General features: G+C 35.7%; 1 protein-coding gene across 1 annotated transcript in view; it reads left to right on the top strand.

The window, feature by feature from the left end:
• Positions 1-3,263: 3,263 nt before the first annotated feature.
• Positions 3,264-23,412, top strand: part of ZNF804A (zinc finger protein 804A) — a 280,523-nt gene continuing 260,374 nt past the window's right edge. Inside the window, exon 1 of the mRNA XM_028122193.1 lies at positions 3,264-3,374. Within this exon, the coding sequence (XP_027977994.1) occupies positions 3,264-3,374 (111 nt within the window). The remainder of the gene's footprint in view (positions 3,375-23,412) is intronic.

Here is a 23,412-nt window from a genome sequence, read left to right as displayed (position 1 = left end):
GGACATAATGACTACCATATAGTGTGATTAGTAGTTTCATTTGAATGATCATTATAGATGTGACTACTCAACTGATATAAGGGTAAACAAAAGGAAGCTGTACTCTCCTCTGAAATATGGCTATTTAATTTCAAGGTGTAGGTACAGAATCTTACTGATCACACTCAGTATTAGGTAATTTTGAGATAGATTACCTTATGTGTAGAGAAACAATGAGGACAAATTTTGTGCAAAAACATGTACATTCTTTTATAACTGTCCTCATCCTTCATGTTTTAGCAGCAAATCTATGGTGTGTTTATTACCATTTATATATAGGTTTACATGTGACAGTCTAAAGTCACCTCATTATACCCTCAAGCATGTAAGTAGCAAAAATAGCCTATTCTGATAGTGAAGTGACTCTTCAGAGATTAAAATATTTCGCTGAAATTTATTATTATGATATACATGTATCATAAGATATATATACACACATATATGTGATATTTATGATATATATACTATATAAACTTTGCCACTAGAAATACAATATGACTTTCCATATAGATGATATTTTGTTCCATGGGACAATTCCTATAAATGTTCCTGTTTCCTGAACTGGAAATTGAGCTTCATGATGTAGATAAAGATCTGAACATCTTGTCAGAAGTATTTTGAGAGCATAATATTTCAAAAAACATAGCTTGGGCAACTGTGACTTGCACACACAAGAAAACTACACTATCTGATTCTTTCACGTATGAAGCTTCTTCCATTTCCTAAGGACATTCCTTGGTTTGGTTCAGTAATAGTGAAGATTTTATCTCGTCTAATAACTGCGAGTTTCCAAAACTTCAGAAGATGTAATGAAAATCATACAGGTCATTAGTTGTTCCCAAAATGATATGTACAAAGAATGCCTGCATCCTCAAAATATACATAAAAAATAGCTCTAATGATAGGTGCCAAAATGGATTTAATTTCCACACGATATTAGTGGGGAAAATTATTTTTTTCTAATAGAATCATTTTCATACTGAATTCTAGCAAATTATTAGGTGATCTGTTCCACAGAGTATATAAGTTTTAGAAATCATTGCTCTCTATTTCTCCCAAGACTTCCAGACTCCCCCAAGTGGATATCTGAGAAATTTAGCCAATACCCCTAAATAACTGTGACACTTCATAGTGAGCTATGATCAATCCACATCAACTTTTTTTTCTTTGTTTGAATTGAAGCATGGCACATGGAGAATTTCCCTTAGATGAATCTAGCACTCCCCTCTTCTATCCCTGTAAGTTATAATTTACTCACATGATTATTGCCTCTCATAAACACTTTTTCTCTCCCTTCTCTTCTTTTCCTCTAAGAGTGATATCAAACTGGCAGACTCGTTTTAAGGACCATATTGTAGTTTGCAGATTCACTGCTATATTAAATCCTATATGTGGGATACCCAGAATGGAATGTCTTGAAATCTTGACCTTCAAATAAAGATAAACACAGGTTATTTCAAAGTGTGGTTTGCTCTGACATAGGAGCACCAGAATGTCTGGAATCTGCTTTAACCAATTAAGCCATTCAAGGCAAGAGGAAAATAAAGCCTTCAGCAAATCCATTGAAGGCACCATCTCCCAGTCTCCCACTGCCTGCTATCGATCTTTTTAAGTGCGGACTAATGAGTCGTATATATACCTGATGTGATGCTCTCACCCTACCATCTCAGAGGAGTTAAACTTACACAAAGAGAGAATCAACTGGGTGAGAGGGAGGGTGGCAGGGGCACATCCAGGCGGATGGTTGCCTTGCCCCCTTACAAACCAGCCTGATGGTCTGTCTTCAGGGAACGCAGCAGACCCCATCCCCTACTTTGCGTAACGAAACCATTAGTTTCTTTGCAGGAGATTTTCCATTCAGGTCGCTTCTAGGGCAAACGCTTTGTGTTCGCTACCACTCTGTAGTGTGAAGAGAACTACAGGGAAATGCAAAGCAGGCTCGCGGCGGCAGCTTCTTTGCGGCAAAGCATCCTTTTCCCTTCAGCTTTGGCAATTTAGGAAGAACAGAGGTTCTCAGGGGAGATGGGTGAGGGGAACGCCAGGTCCAAGAACACATTAACCAGGAGTCCCTGTTTTTACCTTCTATCCACTTCCACTCACATCGCCACAACTCCCCCCACCCCCACCCCGCGCCCTGGCCCCCACCTCTCAAACTACCGACACAAACACTGGTGATCTCTACAAATGGGTGGTGGTGGTGGTGGGTGGGGAACATTTTCTTTCTCTATGATTCTGAACAGGATCCAACCCTCATACTAAAAATACATTAAAAACAAATAAAATCAAATAAGCCAAACCCACTGGGTAGCAACTATCTCGGGAGAGAAGCAGCTGCTGGCACCTGCCTGGATACGCTGCAGTTGGAAGTGGTTGGCTTTGGTATTGAATTATTAATTTATTTGTCCCCCCTCACCCCCTCCCCCACTCCCGACTGGCAGGCAAGAAATCTCCGTCTCTTCATTTTCCCCTCCGCCCCCACCTTCGAGGAGTCTCCCACTTCTCAGTCGCGGGTCGCTCTGCCGCCCGCCCGCGGTGGCCGTCGCGTCCCTAGCCCTCCGCGGCCGCGGCGCTGCGCGAGGGGCGTCCCGCTCGCTGGGCGCTCCCACTCGCGCCGGCACCGTCGCGGCCGTGGGTCCTGGCGGCGGCGGGGGAGGGCGGGGGAAGGCAGCGGGTGACAGATGTACTCCTCTGACAGCTCTCAGTATCAGCCCAGTGGCTCCCTGCCATTGGCTCAGTGCAATGGACCGGCAACGCCGCTCACTATAATAACACTCATGCCTGCCAGCAGCCGCAACTCCGAGTGCGGGCGCCGAGCGCGGGGGATGCTGCTGCTGCCTCCGCCGCCGCCGCCGCCGCCGCTACCGCTACCGCTCGGGCGGCTCCCGCTGCCCGGCTCAGCTCGGCCGCCGCGCCTGCACTGACTCCCGCTCAGTCCTGCTGCCTGGCCGGCCCCTCCCAGCCCGGGATCCTCCCGCGGGGCGCGTCGCCCCAAGGCGAATTAGAAAAGAAACGGAGACTGAGAGGGAAAGCGCCGAGAGCATGCGGAGGCGGAGGAGCCTCAGCGCGCTCGGCAGAGGGGTGTAGTGAGTCTGTCTCCCCAAGGCGTTTGAGAGAGGCGGCGGTTCGCCCTCGCGTCGGATCCCTAGCCCACCCTACCCGGGCTTCGGCGCGCTGCGGCTGTGCATGGAAGCGGCGGCTGCGGTGGAGGAGGCGGCGGCTGCCCCATGGAGTGTTACTACATTGTCATCAGCTCCACGCATCTCAGCAACGGACACTTTCGCAACATCAAGGGAGTTTTCCGGGGCCCTCTCAGCAAGAACGGGAACAAAACTCTGGTAATAGCTGCTGTTTCTCTCTTTCTCTCGCCCTCTCTCTCTTTCTCCTCCTGCCCCTCCCCTTCACTAAGAGGGCATTTGGAGGATTGAGGTTACTGTGAAATGTTGGAGGTGTCGCGTTTCAATTTGGTTTATAATGTATCAATTTATCCTTCTTGTGGGCGTGGGGTGAGAATTAGGTGTAGAAAAAGGCTGTAATTTTAGGGAAACTGCGATCCATGGTTTTGGTTGATACTTCGACAATGCTCTGGACTCTCAACACCTCACTCCCTAATGCTGGAGATTACCACAATGTCTCCTTATTTGAAGCAAATTGTGTCAACAAGACCTTTTTTTAAGAAAGAAAATAAAAGCACCCTAACCCCAAGTGACCCTCTAACATATTTTGGCTTAGGAAGCTGAAGGTGAATGAGGATGTGGGTGTCTCCGATGGAAGCGGGAGCCATGTGACTGGTGGCGCGGAGTAAGTGGCGGGATTGAGTGATGGTCTCGGAAGGAGTTCGCGTTCTGGCTGTCTCCTGAAGGACCAACAGCAAACTTCTCTAGTGAGAAGTTGTCAGGACTAAGCTTAACTGAGTGACTCCAGAACCCCTTGTCGCCCACTTTAAGCTATTCATTCAAAAGAGGTTAGAGATAAATGTGAAGGGCGAGCATTATGTCACAATCGGAGCCACTAGGAAGCATGCTAGACAAATAGAACCCATGCAGTTGCTGGGAGGTTCTCACTGGACCACAGAGCTTCATCTTTCAGCATCCTAGTCGAAAGAGCACTCCTGATTGGTGGGAGAGGATGTGCTGACCATTGAGATAGTGCAGGGTAATAGCTCTTACTTTTTCTAACAAATCCCCTCTTAGTTACAAAACCTCCTTGTGGAACTGACTCCTGAGAAGTGTACACTTCAAAAAAGAAAAAAAAAGGAAGTAGGGAAAAAGCTTATTAAGGTTAAGTACTGCGAAGAGAGTAGAGCTAGAGTAAGGTGGTAATATGCAAATATATGTATCACTAAAGTCTGAGCCCCCCCTTTTTTTTACAAAGTGATTACTGAGCTTGAGTAGATAGAGTAGAAGTTTAAGGACAGACTCAGTTAATCCATATTTTAAAATATGATTCTACATAAATTTTTTACCAAGTGCTGTGATGTTTTCTAAAAATGAAAAGTTCTCTTCTGAAGTTTTAACTGAATTCTGGCACTGATAAACATTTGATTTTTTTTTCTTTCTCCCTTGAATCTATTGGAATCCTCCTCTCCGCTTATTTAAGATGCAAATAAGCAGGGTTAGTTTGTTGCTTTTATTGTTGTGGATAAGATTGGTGTTGAACAAAAGAAAGTGAAAATACTCCTCTGTGGTCTTTCTTTGTGGAGTATTATGCAGAGCAATAGGCAAAGGCTAAGGGGATTACTGAAATTGTTTTAGCTGTAATTATTTTCTTAAAGAACTCAGCTGTGTGGGAAGGTAAATATTTTGGCGGGGGGACTCTTCAATTTGAAGAAAGCATGCACTGGTTTGTTTTTTAAATCAAATTTTACTTCTGGGAAAAGGCAAACTTAATGAACAAGATCTCTATAGTTACAATAACGGTGTAGGTAAAAGAAAAGAAAAAAAAAAAACATAGTAGAGTACATAGAAGAAAAAAAAAAGTTGCCAAACCAGAACTTGTTAAAATTCTGGTAATCTTGATTCTTAAATCAACCTTGGGTTTCTAAGAGTGGTTTCATTTCCTTATGCTGATTTGTTTGTTGTGGGTTTGAAGTCAATCAATTCTTTATCACTCATATTGACAAAAGATAGGTTAAAGTCTAGATTTGCCAGTGTAAGTTTGGGATTAAAAGGTGTGTTAAAAAGCAGCTACTAAATGAGATGAATAAATATAAATGTGGTCAAATGCTGGAGCAACAAACTAGAGGAAGAAGTGTTAGAAATAGCTCTTATCATATTTCTTTTAGTTATAGTAAAAGAACTTACAGGGACTTAATAGCTTATTCTTCCAGATTTTGTTTATAAACTGCCCAAGTTTGTATTTCCTGTGTAAGAGATTTACACTGAGTAAAATTACATAGATTTTCATATACGGTCCAGCTGTATTTGAAACTATTACTTTACAAGGTAATATATGTCATATGTTTATTCTCTATATGTCTTTTGATTATTTTTTTATTAAGGAGGGTGAGAGTTATGCCTGTCTTTATGTATAGCAGAAGAGATCTAAGCGTATTCATCAATGTTTTTAGTTAAATAACTATCTAGACTTACCTAATAATGTATTCTTCAAAAAACATAGGATACTTTGAAACTTTAGTATAAGCTAAAATGTACTATAAGCTAAAATCAGAAAGTGAACCTGAAACTTCTCAGAATTAGGAAACTTAAGAAACACTAATACTATCTTAAAAATGTACATACACTACATTTTGAACATTTTCAAGTGAGAATTTGTGGTTATTACTCTTTAATCTCATTTTAATAAGGTAAAAATTATGACTCTTTTTACTTTTTTGTCTTTGATTTTGACATATTTTGAATTTTGCCTTTAAAAACATAATCACATTTTTGCATTTTGATATGTATATTAAGTTGAAAGAATTTTAACAATATTTCAAGTGTTTTTTCTTATTTCAGGAAAGCACAACTTAAAACCATTCAGGGAAAAAGTATTTGATTTTTCCGAAGAAATTCCAATTATTTTCAGTTACTGGATAACTAATGGATATTCTGACCATTTTTTTAGTTATTTTTAAAGATTTATAATCTTTGAAAAATTACTGCATAATTTAAGATAGCCTATAACTGGTAATATAGTATTCTTTCATGAATTAGAAGTTACTTATAGAATAAAGTTACCTCAGGCTTCAGTGACATTGATTAATTGCTTTAGCCCTAAAATCCAGAATGTAATCCTGCTACTTATACTGAGGAGATTATCAAACTGTACAGTCTTTCCATAGATCATATTATGTCCCTCACACATACAATTTAAAAAGATACTTAAAGATTAAGCTTGTTGTTAATCTTGACCTTATTTCTGAACTTTTAAATAATTCCTCTTGACAATTTTAACTGAAAATATACAAATCTTCATTTTGCAGTGTCTTACAAACAAAGAGAAAGGTCACTCTACTTGTCATGATTTCTGTTATAATAGTATCATATCTGTGATATAGCTTTATGTCCATGGAATAAGAGATAAGCTAATATTTTATGACTGCTCCAGAATATGTCTTAATAAGTTATATGGTTTAGTGGCAATGAATAAAGTTTACCATCCATATAGTCTCATTCTTTCCCTTAGATTATCTCTTAGATATAACCATTATGTATAAAATTGTTTATTGGATACGGACATTTTGTTATACGTATGTTTTGTCAATTGAGCCGCAAAATTTCTTTGCCCTAATTATATATTTAAAAACTTTTAATATAAAATACTTATATATTTAATACATAATTTAAAAATACACTTGATCACTTTTAATATGGCATTTGGAACTTTAAAAATCATTAATTTGTTCATTACATTTTGTTAGTCAGCATTTTTATGTCTCATAAGAGTATTAAGTCTATTTTACTGACTATGTAATTAAAAAAAAATGAGTGATGATTTTGAGGTCATACAGTAAGTCAATATTATAATGCCAATTTCCTAATTCCAGACATATTTCTTTTATAATTTAGATACTAAATTAGGGATTCCATAGGAACTGGTGTGTTACTATCCACACTGATTAAAGATATGGTGTTGGTGTTATCTATTTTATGAAGGCACTCTATTTTTCCACTTGCCTTCAGGTGCGGAGAAATAGATTCACAGAATAATTTGAATTCAAATATATTTTAAGTTTCCTCTTCCAATTGGCAAACATCAATAATTTCTGTCTGGCCTAAGCCCTGTTTCTGTAGGCTGCCCTCCTTTTCCAATATATTAAGTTCTAGAGTTGGCAAGAAAAGAAGTATTAATTTATTAATCAGTTTTCAACATACTTGTTATGTAGTTCATTTAGATTTATTGAGATGCTGCAATTGTAAAGCACTATTTTAGGCACTACAAGCTCTGTGCTAGGTGTTATGTGTCAAATATTATTCATTAAGATGTTTTCATGTACACTCCTGTTCATTTTTGAATGTGCTGAAAAATTATTCACATATTTTGACATGTTTGCAGGTTTCTTGTCACTCAGGAAGTTTTCATATGTATTCTTTTTGAAAAGAATGAAAAAGTTCTGGATTTTTTCCTCTGTGTATACAGGAACTCACTAAAGTTAAGAGTCTTTGAAATATATGGTCTTTTGTTCTAATTATCATCATCTAATATAACATTATTATTCATGTCATTTCCTTGCACATTTCTATATCTCCTAGAGAATGTAATTTAAAAAGGTTTCTCCACTCATTGAAACCCATTTATGTGGCATATTTAAGATTGTGCATAAGACTAAAGAGACCAGTTGTTAAATTAGTGCTGATGAAAAATTATCATTGTTAGATTAATACCCTTAACCTTCCTTGAGGATATTAATATTAACACATTTTTCAAGTAAGGAAAATAACTTATAATTGAATTATTGATGTTATGACCTACTAAAAAATATAAGCAATATTTTAAGGTAAATGTTGTCAAGCAATACCCATAATGCCGACATACCTTGGTTAGTGCGTTAAATATTAATTGAATTATTTTTGATAGCTGAAATTCAAATAGTGATGGGATATCTTGTCATCACTTCTAGTTCCTCACCAGGTTATTGATGACTGTAATTACATTTTTACTGAAAACACAGATCAGCAAGAGCTTTGGGGACCACCTAGTCCAAGGCTTCATATGGTTGCATTTAGGGTCAAATTCAGGGCTGCAGAAGTAGTTTGTTTAGTGTGCACTGTGTTTTAAAATATTTGGCTTTAAACACCATTCAAAGAAGAATGCGCTTTGCAGTTTGCTGCTGTCTACACTGTTCTTTATGATTATTTAGGTTTTGCACTTATTTACCTTACCTTCTTGACCAATGAAGGTACTTGAATTTCCCACCTTAAAGTCTGTGAACCAAATTTTACATATAGGGAGACAGAAACATTTTCACCATTCTGCATGTGCCCTTCATTGTACCAACTTTTCGATGGACAATAGTCTTCAAAAAAGTTTTGGCGTATTCATATTTTTATGGTATCCGTTTCCCATATTTTGGTTGAAGTGCTTAAAAGTATTCTCTAGATCATAACTCTAAGAATACTATCATAATAAAGAAGTGTGTGATTTGAGGGTGATACATTTTAAAATTGCAAACTTTTGCTCAGGCTACAGGTATTTTTGCTAATTTCTTGGTTTGGGTCTTTTTAAAAATTAATGTCGAATATAATTTTATTCTTTAATTTATACTTTTAATAAACATGTTTAGTTAATGTAACATATTTGGAAAATAGTTTTGAAAGTATTATGCACAGGGGAAATAATATTTTATTATTGTAATGATAATTCAGTGTTGAAATAATTTCCTCCAGTGACCCTGTTTAACTGAGATATTACTATTTTAGGTAATGGCTGTGTATTAGGAGTTTGAGTGACCTTCCAGAACAAGAAAGATAGCAGTTTTAATCTATGGTGTACTGCAGCCAATATTCATGAAGAAATTTTGTATATCACTTTTTATATTGCTAACTACAAAAATAAGAAATATAATTCTCTTAATTTTTCTTTCTAAAAATTGTAGCTGAAACCATTTGATCTATTTCATTCTAAATTATTCTTTGGCTCTGAGGAAATGTTTACCACATATACTATATTATGATGGTGTTTTCAACCAGCAAGTTTTCATTAATTTTTTTTAAAGATTTTATTTATTTATTTGACAGAAACATAGCGAGAGAGGGAACACAAGCAGGTGGAGTGGGAGAGAGAGAAGCAGGTTTCCCCCTGAGGAGGGAGGCCGATGTGGGGCTCGATCCCAGGACCCTGGGATCATGACCTGAGCTGAAGGCAGACGCTTAACGACTGAGCCACTCAGGTGCCTTCATTAATTTTATAAATGTATTATAGTACACTTTTTATCACAGTATAAGATAAAATGGATAATAAATAATTAAAACTTAATCCTAGTTGTCAAAGTAAACAAAATCTGTTACCTGATGTAGTACTCTGGACTCTTTCATAATGGTGTGACACCATTAGAGGAAAGTTACATACTTTTCTAGATGTAAGAACCTTAAATGAATTCAAGGCTTATGCTGACAATGCCATATTCAAATTAAGAGAAAACATTTTTTTCTTAAATAACTTTAGAAAAATGAGCTTTGCTGTGTTTCATAGCTAGCTTTTTGTTGTCAACCAGCATAGTAGCCCATATTTTAATCAAACACTAGTCTTGTTTCTGCGAAGGTATCTTGTAGATGTGGTCAATGTTTACAAGCCACTGACTTTAAATAGGAGAGTTTACCCTAAACCAATGTGTATGGGTCTCATGCAATAAAATGAAGGGCTTTTAGAGCAAAAACTGAGGTTTCCTGGAGAAGAAGAAATTCTGTCTCAAGACTGTGGCATCAAATCCTGCCTTGAATTTCCAGCCTCCTGACCTGTTCTACAGATGCCCCACAACCCCACAATCACATAGTCAATTCCTAATTCCCTAACATATAAATCTATCTATCTGTCTATCTATCTAATCTATCTATCATCTGTCTATCTATCTATCTCTCCTAATAGTTCTGTTTATCTGGAGAACCCTGACTGATATACTGAAGATCAGTTTATTGTATCTTTTTTATAATAAGGTGACTCAATATTTGAACTATAAATCGTATTCAGACTTAATTGGAAATAGGTGAACTTGATATTATTAAACTCTATAGCTTAAAATTGCTTGACCTTATTGTGGAATGTTTCTGTTACTTTATAAAAAAAATTATAACTTTATTTTAAATCTTTGCCTGGATTGCAATCTATCCTCCATCAATCCTCTGACCTCCCCACAAAAACTTTTATAACTATGTAAAATATACTATTCTTATCTGTTCAGCTCCAAGAGATAGTCACACATGCTATCAGAAAGTCAGGCTCTCTTCAAATGAGAAATATTTTAAGCAATATCAAGAGTGTATAATTTGGTAGTTTAAATTTAAGAAAATAGTCTTTAAAGGGTGGCTATGTAAAATGAAGGACTTAAGTTTTACAAAACAAAAATGTTTCCATAGAAATATACAGAGTGTTGTCAATGCCCACCAGCCAAAAACAACTGAAACACAACTCTAGCTGAACCAAGTTGGACACACTGGTACTTGTTGGAACAAGGTAAACTGCACACCATAGGGAACCGTGGTGCATCTCATGAAGTGGGAATAAGGACTCATTTTATAGGATTTGAGATTGGGTAAAGTGATTTTATGAATAAAACCACTCTTTTATTCTGGATACCATGAGAAAGATGGGCCAGTTCAATGGTTGGTTATCTCAGTACTTCTTATCTAGGAGGCCAAGAATAGAGTGGGGGTAAATCTGTAGCTGTTTAAAAAAAAAAAAAAGGCACTTTTTGCTCATGTTGGCTGGCAGATGGGGATGTCTGGTAACAAAAACAGCATTTTTGTGTTTGTCTGTCCTCAAAGATGATTGCTGAGTGGTCTTGTTTTTTTTTTTTCTGTTCCGTCATGCTCATAGACGACTTTGTCTGATGTTAGTGGGCTGTGAAACTCTTCGTGTTTGATAAGAGAAAACCGCATTTTACTCTTAGATCCAGATAAGCTCCTTGGTGACAGTTCCCAAGGACTGCTTTTTTCTTTCTCAGATATGACAAGTGAATGGATGGTTGTGAATAGGCAGGAGGCAAGGCCATCAGTGAGGATGATTTCAAGGAAATGAGATCCAAAGCTGGGGACTTTTCGGGGTGAAGGAGGGAGGGAGAATGGTCAATAATTATCAAGGTGAAACAAGGAAGACATGTGTCCTGCACTGGCACATTAATGTGAGGATTTGGGGAGATAAAACATCTACCCATCTCTTGAGAGAGATACAGGGGAATTTTTCCAAGAGAGACAGTTCAGTTGGAACAAAAAGGTGAAGAGAAACTTCAATGCAAAGTCTAAAGCTATAGAGATTTTATTGATATTAGCCATTTCAGAGTTCCAGAAGGCATAGTCCAAGTGTTTTAGGACATGTGGAAATACAGAGAATTGTATCATAAAAGAGGACATACCTGAATCACATGGAGATTAAAGTCCAGAGAATGAAGAATTTAGAAATTCTGAGCTTCTTGTGTAACTGATGCCATTGAGGATAGAGGGTAGGATAAAATTGGTTTTGATAATCCCAGTGCAGGTCGTGGCAGCAGTGGGATGTTGGAGGCTGACAGAGAGGTACGGGTTCCATGGAGAGCACTCAGAGTTCTTAGGCTCACCTTTGACTCCTTCTGTGAGATTGAGTTATGCATGGCCCTCCTCTGAGCCTCAGAGCTTTTCCTGATCCCTGCTGAACTGTTATGGCAGAGGGGCATGGTTAGTCCTACTGCATAGATTTCCTCCCATATTCAGCCACTGGAGATTTAAAGTATTAACAATAATTCAGGGGCGCCTGGTCAGCTCAGTCAGTTAAGCATCCAGCTCTCGGTTTCGGCTCAGGTCGTGATTTCAGGGTGGTGAGATAGAGCCCCACTTCAAGCTCTGCACTGAGTGTGGAGACTGCTTAGGATTCTCTCTCTCCCTCTCCCTCTAGCTCTCCCCACCCCTCCACCCCTGCTCACACTCTCTCTCTCAGAACTTAAGAAAATAATAAGAATAAATAAAAATACTTAAAGTATTAACAATAATTCAAAGGTTAACCCATCCAAATTGCCTTGTTTGTGTCCTTCAGGTAGGAAACACCTATAGAATTCGATGTAGTGCGAGCAAATTTGGAGAGACTTTGGAACGGGTCTGGAGCTCAGGAGTTGTCAAGCACCTTAGATGGATTATGGAAAGCAGGAGAGTTTTGGGTAATAAATTATTGGGAAAGGAGTAAGACCAGTTGCAGAGAAGGAATGGGTTTAATGAGGAGAAATTTGTACTGAATTATTTTTCCTACAACTGGTCAAGGACAGAAAGATGGGATAAAATATGGATTCTCTATTTATTTAATAAAAACATTTCAAGTGACATAGTCCAGTAGCCTCCAAGGGAATGTCAGTGGAAATATTGTAAGGTTACCTTTCAAAACTTGATATCACCTGTCCTTACTGAAATGAGACAAAGTACCTTTATGCTAGGGAAGAGAATAGCTGCTTTCACTCCAGGATTATGCCTTACATCCAGTTTAACATGTCTTCATCAAAATACTCACTGTCATATTTAAATAGATTGAAAGCACAACCACTTTATAACCAGATGTATTTGAGCTCAAATTCTGGTTATACCTTGGTATCAGGATGTAGTGAGTGGAGCTGTTTGTAACCAAACCCCAAATATCAGCTCTGTACCTAAATATTTTTCTTTTAATTTTTTATATAATAGAAATATGCAAGTAGATCTTTTTTGACATTAAGTGGCTTAATAAGGTCAAAGACAAAAGGCTTTGATTTTATTTGTATTTTTTCTACAGTTCTAAAGTGGTTACTGTTCCAGCCATCACATCTACATTCTCATCTAGAGCAACAATGAGTAAAGGAGGAAGGACAAAAGGTTGAATGTTCTTTTTTTTAAGAAGTCTTACCCAGCAGTGTTTGCTTACCTCTCTTTTGATGTAGCTGTGCCACAGAACCACTATTAAGTGTGGGAAGGATGAAAACATGATTTTTTAAAAACACAATTAATTAAACTGGGCACACCACTAATCCCAATAAAATCAGTGTTATGTTAGTAAGAAAAAGAGATAATTGATGATACCAGAGAAGTCTACCACAACTAGTCACTGGCTTTATGGCCTTGGTCAAGTTCACCTTTCTATCAATTATATTATGTTTAATGGGGTGGATAAAAATACCTACCTAGAAAACATGTTGCTGATCTAATGAAAAGTAATTCACACAGGTTTGACACATAATAAACTTTAAATAAATGTTGGTAGCTGTCGACAATATTTCATACTGGAACATTCAGATCTTTATTAGAATCTCACTCATTCAATTCAATATATAAATATACATAATTTGGACACTTTGGTATTGAACAATATCAGTATTTCCTTATTTTCTCGGTTTGCTCATGACATCTCTTGTACACTTATTCCCATCCCAAGATTCACAAAGTCTCCTTCCTTAAGTATGGGTTGGGCCTTGAATATTCTAGGAGATAAATTAAAATCTTATGAAAATCTTCAGATATCAGCCATCCTTTTGACTCATAAAGTTCATGGAACTATATCCTGTACTCCTAGGAAGCTGGCTCTGTAGGAAAACTTAGGATTTCTTTTAACTCTCTTCGATAATGATTTCCATAGCTCTGATTCCCTTGCAAGGTCTTGGATCACTGCTGTTCCGATGTTACAAAATTAATACTTACACTAGGGGGCGGCATAACATTTCGTCTTGCTCTTACATAGACAGCTATAGTAAATAATCATGGATTAATAGATTTGTCAAATGTAGTTATTACAGTTTTATTAGTTAAAAGTCACTTTAAAGTTTCACTGACCCGTCATTATGGACATACGACATACCTAAGATGTATTTGCTGTATACTTTATTTGTATATTTCACCATGTAATTATTTTTTGCCTTAGTGACATGTGATGTATATAGCAAAATGGAACTGACACGGAGTTGGTGTCCAAGTACACCTTACTAGACTATCATTCTTGGCTGTAATTGTGTCCATTTTCATTACTGAAGTTGATGGTTCCAGGGTCTTCTAAGTATCTTCAACCAAGTAGTTTTATGAATCTTAATGCCTAATTTATTTTACTGACATAGTTAATTTATAATTAAAATTTGATGTACATTTGCATGGACTACATTATTAAGCAAAATAAAGACGGACTGTGATGACTGTTATTTGTTAACACAAGGATAGCTAAAACATGAAATAAAGAATAAATTGTGAAATAAAACTCTATTACATGATTGCCATAGCTCACATTACAGAAAAATAGTTGAAAAATGTCTGAGACTCAAATTTCCCAGTTTTATTAAAATTTAATGGAATTTCCTCCATACAAATTGGGATTACATTTCTTAGAGAAAATGTGCAGATTGCATAAACACACACTGTTCTATTTGTTACTAATCACTGTGAAATTATTGATGCAACATGACAGATACACTTTTTATGGATCAGGACTTAAAGGAGTTGATATTATGATACATGCTGCTACTCAAAAACTCAGGAGGCTATTTTTCAGTTAGAATGATACTAATAAAATTTCAGATTTAGCATATTGCATATTGCTGTACTGGAGAGCCACATTAAGACAATCTATTACCATATCATTCCATGGTATAGGGTTTTGAAGTAAATAATAGTAGTAGTAATAATAATAAGAAGAAAACAATTTGCTCCTCTTTTACAGTGCCTAACATAGTTCTAAACATAATTTGATGATGTAAGAAAAAAATTGGGAAAAAATTGGAAACCAAGGATATTGTTTATTTATAATGTTAAATCACTCTAATTAAAATACTGTATCAATTCAATTCACATATGCTGTAATCAGTAATTATTTACCTTCCAGGCACTAAACATGCCAACTATTTTGACTCATTAAAAATCCTATCAACTATTGAAACTATAGGTTATGTAAGAGATTCTTTTCTCTTTTCTCTCAGCACCCTACATAAAATAAGTATGATATCTATTCATGGACACAGGCAAAATAGACATGCACACACATAGCAACATCATTCTCTCTCTCCCTTTCTCTTAACCCCCCTCTTGCTACACCCCCACCATAGCCTAGAAAAGCAGAGAGGTTATTGTTATTCCAATTTCAGCCTGACTGCATGTTTGTTTCTCAGGAAGTGTTTTACTAACAGTTTTGGCCAGATCCAGAAATCAAAAAATTATTTATTTAAAAAGTGATTAAGAACTCTACCTCCCCCCAACCTGAGCCCCTGGTTATAATATCAGATGTCTGAAAATAACAGTGCTAATATTCTGGGAAATCTGAAGTAACTCATTGGCCAAGATTCCACTGGATGAACACAATCCTAAGAATTAAAAATAAACAGAGAGAAGGGAGGGAGAAATGGAGGAGGGAGCAAGGAAGGGAGGGAGGAGAAAGAATGGGAAAGAAAGATTATTCTTAGGCAGTTAAGAACGTAAGCTAATATACAAAGGTATATCAGTTTAAATAATTGGATGATGGTACATCCAGGTTTGCCTGGGATAATCCCAGTTAAGGTTGTTGTCCTGGAATGCTTAATAATGGTACCGCCTTTCACTCTCTGGATGATAATGTATATGAGCATCCATTAAATACAGGAACCTCCACAGTGACAGGAATCAGTCTGAAAAGATTTCCCATTCTCTGTCCTACCTGAAGTTCTGCATTATTTTAGGATTTGTAGATTCCTGCAAGAATGCTATGCACGGGTGAGGTCATTAATATAATACATGGCTATTTTTTCAACCAAACACTAAGCCCTGTGATATCCAATGATGACAGGAAGATAGTTATCTTTTCCCCACCTTTTGGCAGTCTGAATTTAACTGCATGATGGAAGAAGGGATATTCAGAGGCAGGATGATGCAAAGGCACAGGGCCACTTGGAGGTCATCTGAGGCAGCCTCAGTAGAGTGAAGAGGAGAAGGGGCCACCGTGAACGTCCAATGGTCATGTATGAGCCAAGCCTTGTCAGTGGAAAGTTCCTGGGGCTGACGAGCCAGCTGCATTGTTCCAAGCTGACTATTTTAGTGCAGAATTTTGCCCAAGCATTGCCAGTTTTGGTTCCTCAACAAGCCTCATTCAACAAGGTCACCTTTGAATCTGTCAGCTACCTAACACTCTTCCAATAAGTGTATTTTATGCTTCATTTAATGAGTTAATTTTAGTTATTTTTAGCTGAGAAAACTGACTAGAATTAGGACAACTGTGGAATTGGCAATTTTTTTTTCAAGGACATGAGTATTTTGCTGGGTTTTATATCTAGAGTTTTTGACAGGGTTCTGCTCCCTCCTTTGCTTCTCATCATTCCCCTTCCTAATTTTCTATGGTGAAAGGTGCTCAGGCTCTGCAACTAGACTTAGGTTTGAATTCTGGCCGTGTAACCTGGGCCAACCATTTATCCTCTCTTAGTTTCTGTTTTTTTTTTTTAAGATTTTATTTATTTATTTATTTATTTATTTATTTATTTATTTATTTATCATGAGAGACAGAGAGAGAGAGAGAGAGAAGCAGAGGGAGAAGCAGGCTCCCAAGGAGCAGGGAGCCCGATGTGGGACTCAATCCTAGGACCCTGGGATCATGACCTGAGCCGAAGGCAGACGCTTAACCATCTGAGCCACCCAGGCGCCCAGTTTCTGTTTTTTATCTATAAATAACAAAATTGCAATTCATTTGGTCCCTGCTATATACCAGATGTTATTTTAAACACATTATGTAAATAATATGTAATTACTGCTCAAATGCTTTAAGATGGGTACCTGTGAACAGGATTATTGTAAGGAGTAAATAACATAAGGGAATTCACTACTTCAGTGTCTGGCACAGAATCAAAGCTATTGTTATTTTTGTCATTATTGATATCTTAAAGAAGGCATGAGAGATGCCAAAGGAATAATATTGAGTTTAGGTGATTTAGGAGGTCCCATGAAAAATAAGTCAGGAAATTGATCATAACATTTAGCATCTGTGTATAACCAATGAGTGGATTATCTAGTTTATTCTATGCAGGAAAAATGTTCTCTGGTATACAGATTTCAAACTCAATTAATTTCATAATTATCACCTGAAGATTTAGAAAATACAGCACGCTGGGCTTCACTTAATATCTATGGGTAGGGCTCAGTAATATAGCTTTCCTAAGAGCTCCCGGATGACTCTCACTGTTCTAGGATAAAATACATCTAGCTTGGTTTCAGCGAATTTGTTCCAGAAGGACACTTGGATGTTGCATACTCATATTTGACATGAGCAATAAGACCCAGTAATCTTTCTTTCTTTGGTTCTCTGCCCAACACTTCTCATCCTCCTTGCCCCCAAAAAATCCTTTAGAAAGTTGGCAGAAATGCATTCATTCATTGTAAGGAAAAATAAAATTAGGAAAAGTTTAGTTAGAATATAAAAGACATAATCTTAAAATTTAATAAAGCCTAACATCTACAGAACCAATGAAAATGTAAGACTTCATGTTATAAGCAGCAAAAAATAGAGTTCTAGGCTTAGCCTTATGAGATAATTTAGTTAACATAGTTAATATCCTTCTCAACCATGCTTTCAATATATTAATTCATGAAGAAATTAGAGATAATAGTGCACTTTATAGTATTTAATAATTTTCAATGTATGCTATTTTCTTTAGTCATTGTATTAAACAACAAAGCAAATGTTTGAGCTAATAGATAAACATCAAGTAATTTACAACATAAAAGATAAAAAGGTGAATAGCTTTATGAAATGTAGGTTGACAGTAGGTACTTTTAAAAGTATATAGAAGCTTTAACAATGATAGCCTAGATTTACAAATAAAATCATATATGCTAATTATATTCTTTTTAAATCATGTGATATATCACAATTACCCTCTGGGATTAAAATTATTATTTTAACTTACTTTAAAAATTTGTGCAGGTACTGGGTGTTTATATCTAAGTAATGAATCACTAAATTCTACTCCTGAAAGCAATATTACACTATATGTTAATTAACTGTAATTTAAATAAAAACTTGAAACATAGAAAAAAATTTTTTTGTGCAGGTATTCTGAAGTCATATTTACATATATGGGATTATCTTTTATCATTGTTTAGAATTTTTATTTACAAGGTGATTATGATCCCATCAGAATTAATTCTATAATAATTATGTGGTTGAATCAGTCATTTAATAAAATTTGATAAATCATCTGCATGTCTTTGATTAATCTTATCTAAATCATATATTTTTTTTTTTAGATTTTACTTATTTACTTATTTATCTGAGAGAGAGAGTGCACACAGGCATACAGGCGAGTGGGGTGGGGCTTGATCCCACCACCCTGAGATCATGACCCCAGCAGAAATCAAGAGTCGGATGCCCAACCGACTGAGCCACCCAGGCATCCTTAAATCATATTTTCAAACTATACTTTCAAATCCTATGAGTAAACCAATTCATTTAATTACATTTTCAATTACTGAGCACTTAATCTGTGTTAGGTCCAAGGCTAAAACTTAGGTATAACATCTCATTTGATTATTTCAGCAACTCTTTCATCTGGTAGTTATAATTGCTATTTTACAAATAAGAAACCTTAGTTTTTGGAACTTATTCAAGGTTATCTATGTTGTTTTAATTCATAGCTGTCATGTGGACACTGTAGAGAATAGATAGGAATGCTCTTCTCAGAGATCTCGGAGTCTGAGCCTAAGTGCTAAGACTTAATATACATATGTCCATGTACATTCCATTTTGTTTAACATAGGATACAAATAATGAACTGCATCCATTCTCATATTCTATAAAATATGGATGACTATGCTCAGGTATATAGAATTAGGAAATCTGTATATAAATCTTTAAATATTTCCTCCAAATATCATGGTTTCCTTCTCAAGAATAATTTTTTAATTTCATTTGTCTAATAGTTTTCCTACTTTTGGTACTGAAGTCTGGATACTTAATTAAATTTTGCATTATTGCCTACTTGTGTGCTTATCAATAAAGTATTCAATGACATTTTCACGTTTTTTTTTCATATAGGTAACTGGACAGAAGCTAATTAGATCAAATGAGTTAAGTGGCATATTTTATACATACTTTATATTGCACCAAGGTAGAAAAAAACAATTATGTAGCAAAATATATGATTTTAGTAAAATTCAGAGCTTGAGATATTTTTCTAGTACTTTCAATTCACTTTGCAATTTTTTTCCTCCAGCTTTTGTCACTCCTAATGTTGGCAATCTTCTGTTTGGTAACCATTAAGAGTAATGAAAGTTCTCCAACTAAAGCAGATAATGAGTTATTTGCAAGTCATTTATAGCTGAAAGAACACCATCATTTTCTAGGGTATATTGTTGGGTTTTTCATTTATAGGAATAAGATAAGAGAAACTATCCATTTTCTAATCACGGGGCTTTGCAGCACACATTTGTAAAGGGTTGGCTTTCAGCTCTAGACAGTTCATAATGTGTAGGTTATCCTCCCATCTTTCTCAGAAGATTATTTTCAGGGAGAATACAAGAAAATGAAAAGATCTGAAGCCTTTTAATATATTTTTTGGTAAGATGCTGGTGCTTCTAAATTTATTTACTCCTAATTGCTGGCTGTGCTGCAAGGACAGCAGGGATGGAATGAGGGATGAGTGGGGTGATGAGAAAAGCACCTTATAATGTGTGAACAGAAAGGAGGCTTTGAGCGGCCCTTTGGTGTTACTTGTAAGGAGATTCCTACTAACTCTACACTCATCAGTTTGGCCCAAGACTAAATTCTGTTTGTGTGTGTATGTGTGTGTGTGTGTGTGTGTGTACATACAATCAAGATAAAAGGTCTAAATGAAGTTACAAGCTTCTGGGATATCTGGAGGGAATAGAAACATTTTTTTTTTTTAATTCATGTGACAGAGAGAGAGATAAAGAGAGAGAGAGAGAATATGAGCAGAGGCAGAGGGAGAGGGAGAAGCAGTCTCCTTGCTGAGCTGGGAGCCTGATACAGGGATCCATCCCAGGACCCTGAGATCATGCCCTGAGCTGAAAGCAGACACTTAACCATCTGAGCCACCCTGGCACCCCGGGAATAGGAACATTTTTAAGGATTAAGGATGTCTTTATGCTAAGAAAATATTATGGTAAGTTTTTGAAGTAGAGAATAAAGGCAACATAATTTATTGCAAAACAGGAGCTAGAAACGAAAACTGTATGGCTAAGAATAAATGTGATAATAAATATCCTTAGACTGGAGACTCACAAGATAATAGCATACCCCTACATTGCATTTCTTCTAATTTCATACTTTTATATGAATATGTATTCATAATACAAAAATAATATGATGTTTAATCAGGCAGTTACCATATTATCTACATTTTACTTAGGGAAAACTGAAGAGAATCTAGGGTTCTTGCTAGAGATTATAAAAGCTGTGAGTAGTTAAGCCTAATGTTGTCTTGAGTTGTGTTTTAGTCACAACCATAATAAGTTAGTTAATTATGTGAATTTTATAATAATGCTTTAAGCACTTCCATTTTACAAAGAAGAATAACTAAGAGGTTAGTTAATTATACAATTCAAGTTTTATATGTTATTTGCAAAAGTCATATTTTACATGCTACTCTTAAAACAGTTCATGATTAAATCTATATATAATAAAAATATACTTAACTAGAATTCAAATATATATTTCCAAAAATAAGTGTACAAGTATTTGCAGGGAAATACATATTTTTCCTTTTGTAAGTTTTAATTTCATATCACATGATTATATAGGTTTGTCAGAGAATCAATAGTGAATACTTATTCCACTAACTTAAAAATACAAACTATTAAAGACAGTTTGTATGAAATCATTTCAAAAATAGAGAGTAATCACATTTAACATAACTTGTTGCTCTGTTGTCTATCAATCCTTCATACCTGTTTTGTGTGCCAAATGCTGCACACAATAAAACTGTAGTTCATTAACTCTCTTTAATACAAGTTAAAAGGAACAAATTGTGTGGCAGAGATTCCCCCAAATGTGAAATAAAATGCTTTGTTTTCTGCTAAAAATCTTCTAGTTTTGCAAATTGATTCACAAAAGGGAGAAAGGGGTAAGCAATGATTTTCACCAGAAGAACAACCAGTAAAAAATAAAGTTATATTTTTGACAGTAGATAGGAAGCTAAGTGATCTGATTTTTTATTTTAGCAATTATCTCTCATTAAAAATTGGCAAAATGAATTCATGTATTTATTCACCAAATATGAATTAAGCAGGATAGTAATATTATCTGATGATTTTCCCTTTCTCCTCTGGTGGTTGCTTAGTCATCAGGATGTGGAATCACACCTCTTCTTCTAGAGCCTGTTGAAAGTCATCTGCAAGGAGACTGTAATAACACAGTCAGTGGAGACGAAGGAAAAGAGACTTTCAAATTGCAGACAAAAAATAGGAAATAACTTCAGAGATGTAATGGACATTCTGCAGAGAAGTGTTATAATTATTGGTAGGGTAAAAATGTTATTACCTGATCAATATCATCGGCTAAAAACATGAACAGCCTACTGATATTTTTATCATTTCAGAATCTAAAAACAGGTAGACTGTTATCTTCAACTGTAGTAAATGTTTAATATTTCACAATTGAATATTTGAATCTTTAATGATTTTATTTTTTATATATTTAATATATATAAATTGTATATTTATATATATATTTCTTATTACCAAGATTAATTAATAGATGATTGGCACATAAGTCGGTAGATAAATAGATTTAGAGATAGACAGTTAATGACATAGAAAGTATAAAAACTGATTGCTATTAATTTCTGTCAATTTGGTTTTTCAGAAAACTAGAAAGAAAATATCATACATACACATATAAAACACTTTTTTTTTTTTAAAGATTTTATTTATTTGACAGAGAGACAGCGAGAGCAGGTACACAGCAAGCAGGGGGAGTGGGAGAGGGAGAAGCAGGCTTCCCGCAGAGCAGGGATCCCGATGCGGGGCTCGATCCCAGGACCCTGGGATCACGACCTGAGCCGAAGACAGACGCTTAACGACTGAGCCACCCAGGTGCCCCTATAAAACACTCTTGAAATTTTGTTTCCCCAAACACATTTTCCATGTCTAATTTTTTTATATATAATCATTTAGAAAAGTTATTTTCCAGATAAAATATTTGTTCCCCTACTTTTAACAAGTGTCAGATTAAAAAAAAGATATTTAGGTACTTAGGATCGAAATTTAAAATCCTGAAAATTTTCTAGTAAAATAACTTATAAACTTGCATATTAGTCCCAGTAACAAGTTATTTCCCATTATCAATATTTACATTAATAATTACATATGTACATATATTTGCATACTTTGGTCTATATTTCTAGATGGACAAGTGAAAGAGCATTGGATTTAGAATCTGAAGATTTAGTTCCTGCCTAATTATTCTGTCTAATTAACTAAGACTTAGTTTCTGGCTAATTATGTACGATCCTTGAGAAAGTATATATCTGCTCTGAGATACATATATTCATTTATTTCTATATTCCTGTAACATATTTATTGATTACCTCTATGTGTCAGATTCTGTACTAGACACTATTAAAATAATGGAAGGCAACAAAGACTTTGCTTCTAGAATGTATTGCCTAATGGAGTGGTCTCCAAATTAGGGTGCACGCAATATGCCAGAAAGTGTGCAACATGCTTTATAGGGAACAAGTAGAAATATTAAAAATTATCATTATATTTGTGATTATCTCATTTTAAAATGTTTTATAATAGTTCATGCTATATAGAAATGCATGTATGTATTGGCATATTAGCTTGAAAGTCTTTTGTTAATAGGATGTGCTGTCAAACAAATTCAGAGACTGAATTAGTATAAGGGAAAAGAATCAAATGAATTGAAAAGTGTTATAGCCAAAGACAATATAATTATAATTATATTTATAACAATATATAATATTATAATATAATTATAATTATAATTAATGATGGATTTAATTTGTTTTTGGCTTGAACATTTTGAAACATCACATGTATGATGTCCCTTGTAGTTTTGCAATTAAGCATCAATATGAACATACTATGTTTTAGACACATTTCTAAGCATTTTGTTTGAATTAACACATTTTATCTTTAGAGCAACCCTATTTGGAAGGTAATCTGATTATGTCTAACTTATAAGTGTCATTCAAATTCAGGTAATTTGTCTCCAGAGCCAGAGTTCATATCCACTGTGCTAGCCTGTTTCTCACATGTCAATTGTATTGATAGAGTGCAATGATATTGGCAGATCTGGAAATAAGTATGG

This window comes from Eumetopias jubatus, unplaced genomic scaffold (assembly GCF_037043125.1).
Source record: "Eumetopias jubatus isolate StellerSeaLion01/CBP00866 unplaced genomic scaffold, mEumJub1_p1.0 scaffold_3, whole genome shotgun sequence".
Classification (NCBI taxonomy): domain Eukaryota; kingdom Metazoa; phylum Chordata; class Mammalia; order Carnivora; family Otariidae; genus Eumetopias; species Eumetopias jubatus.
The sequence above is the reverse complement of the archived record's forward strand: the minus strand, read 5'-3'. Positions and strand labels throughout refer to the sequence as shown.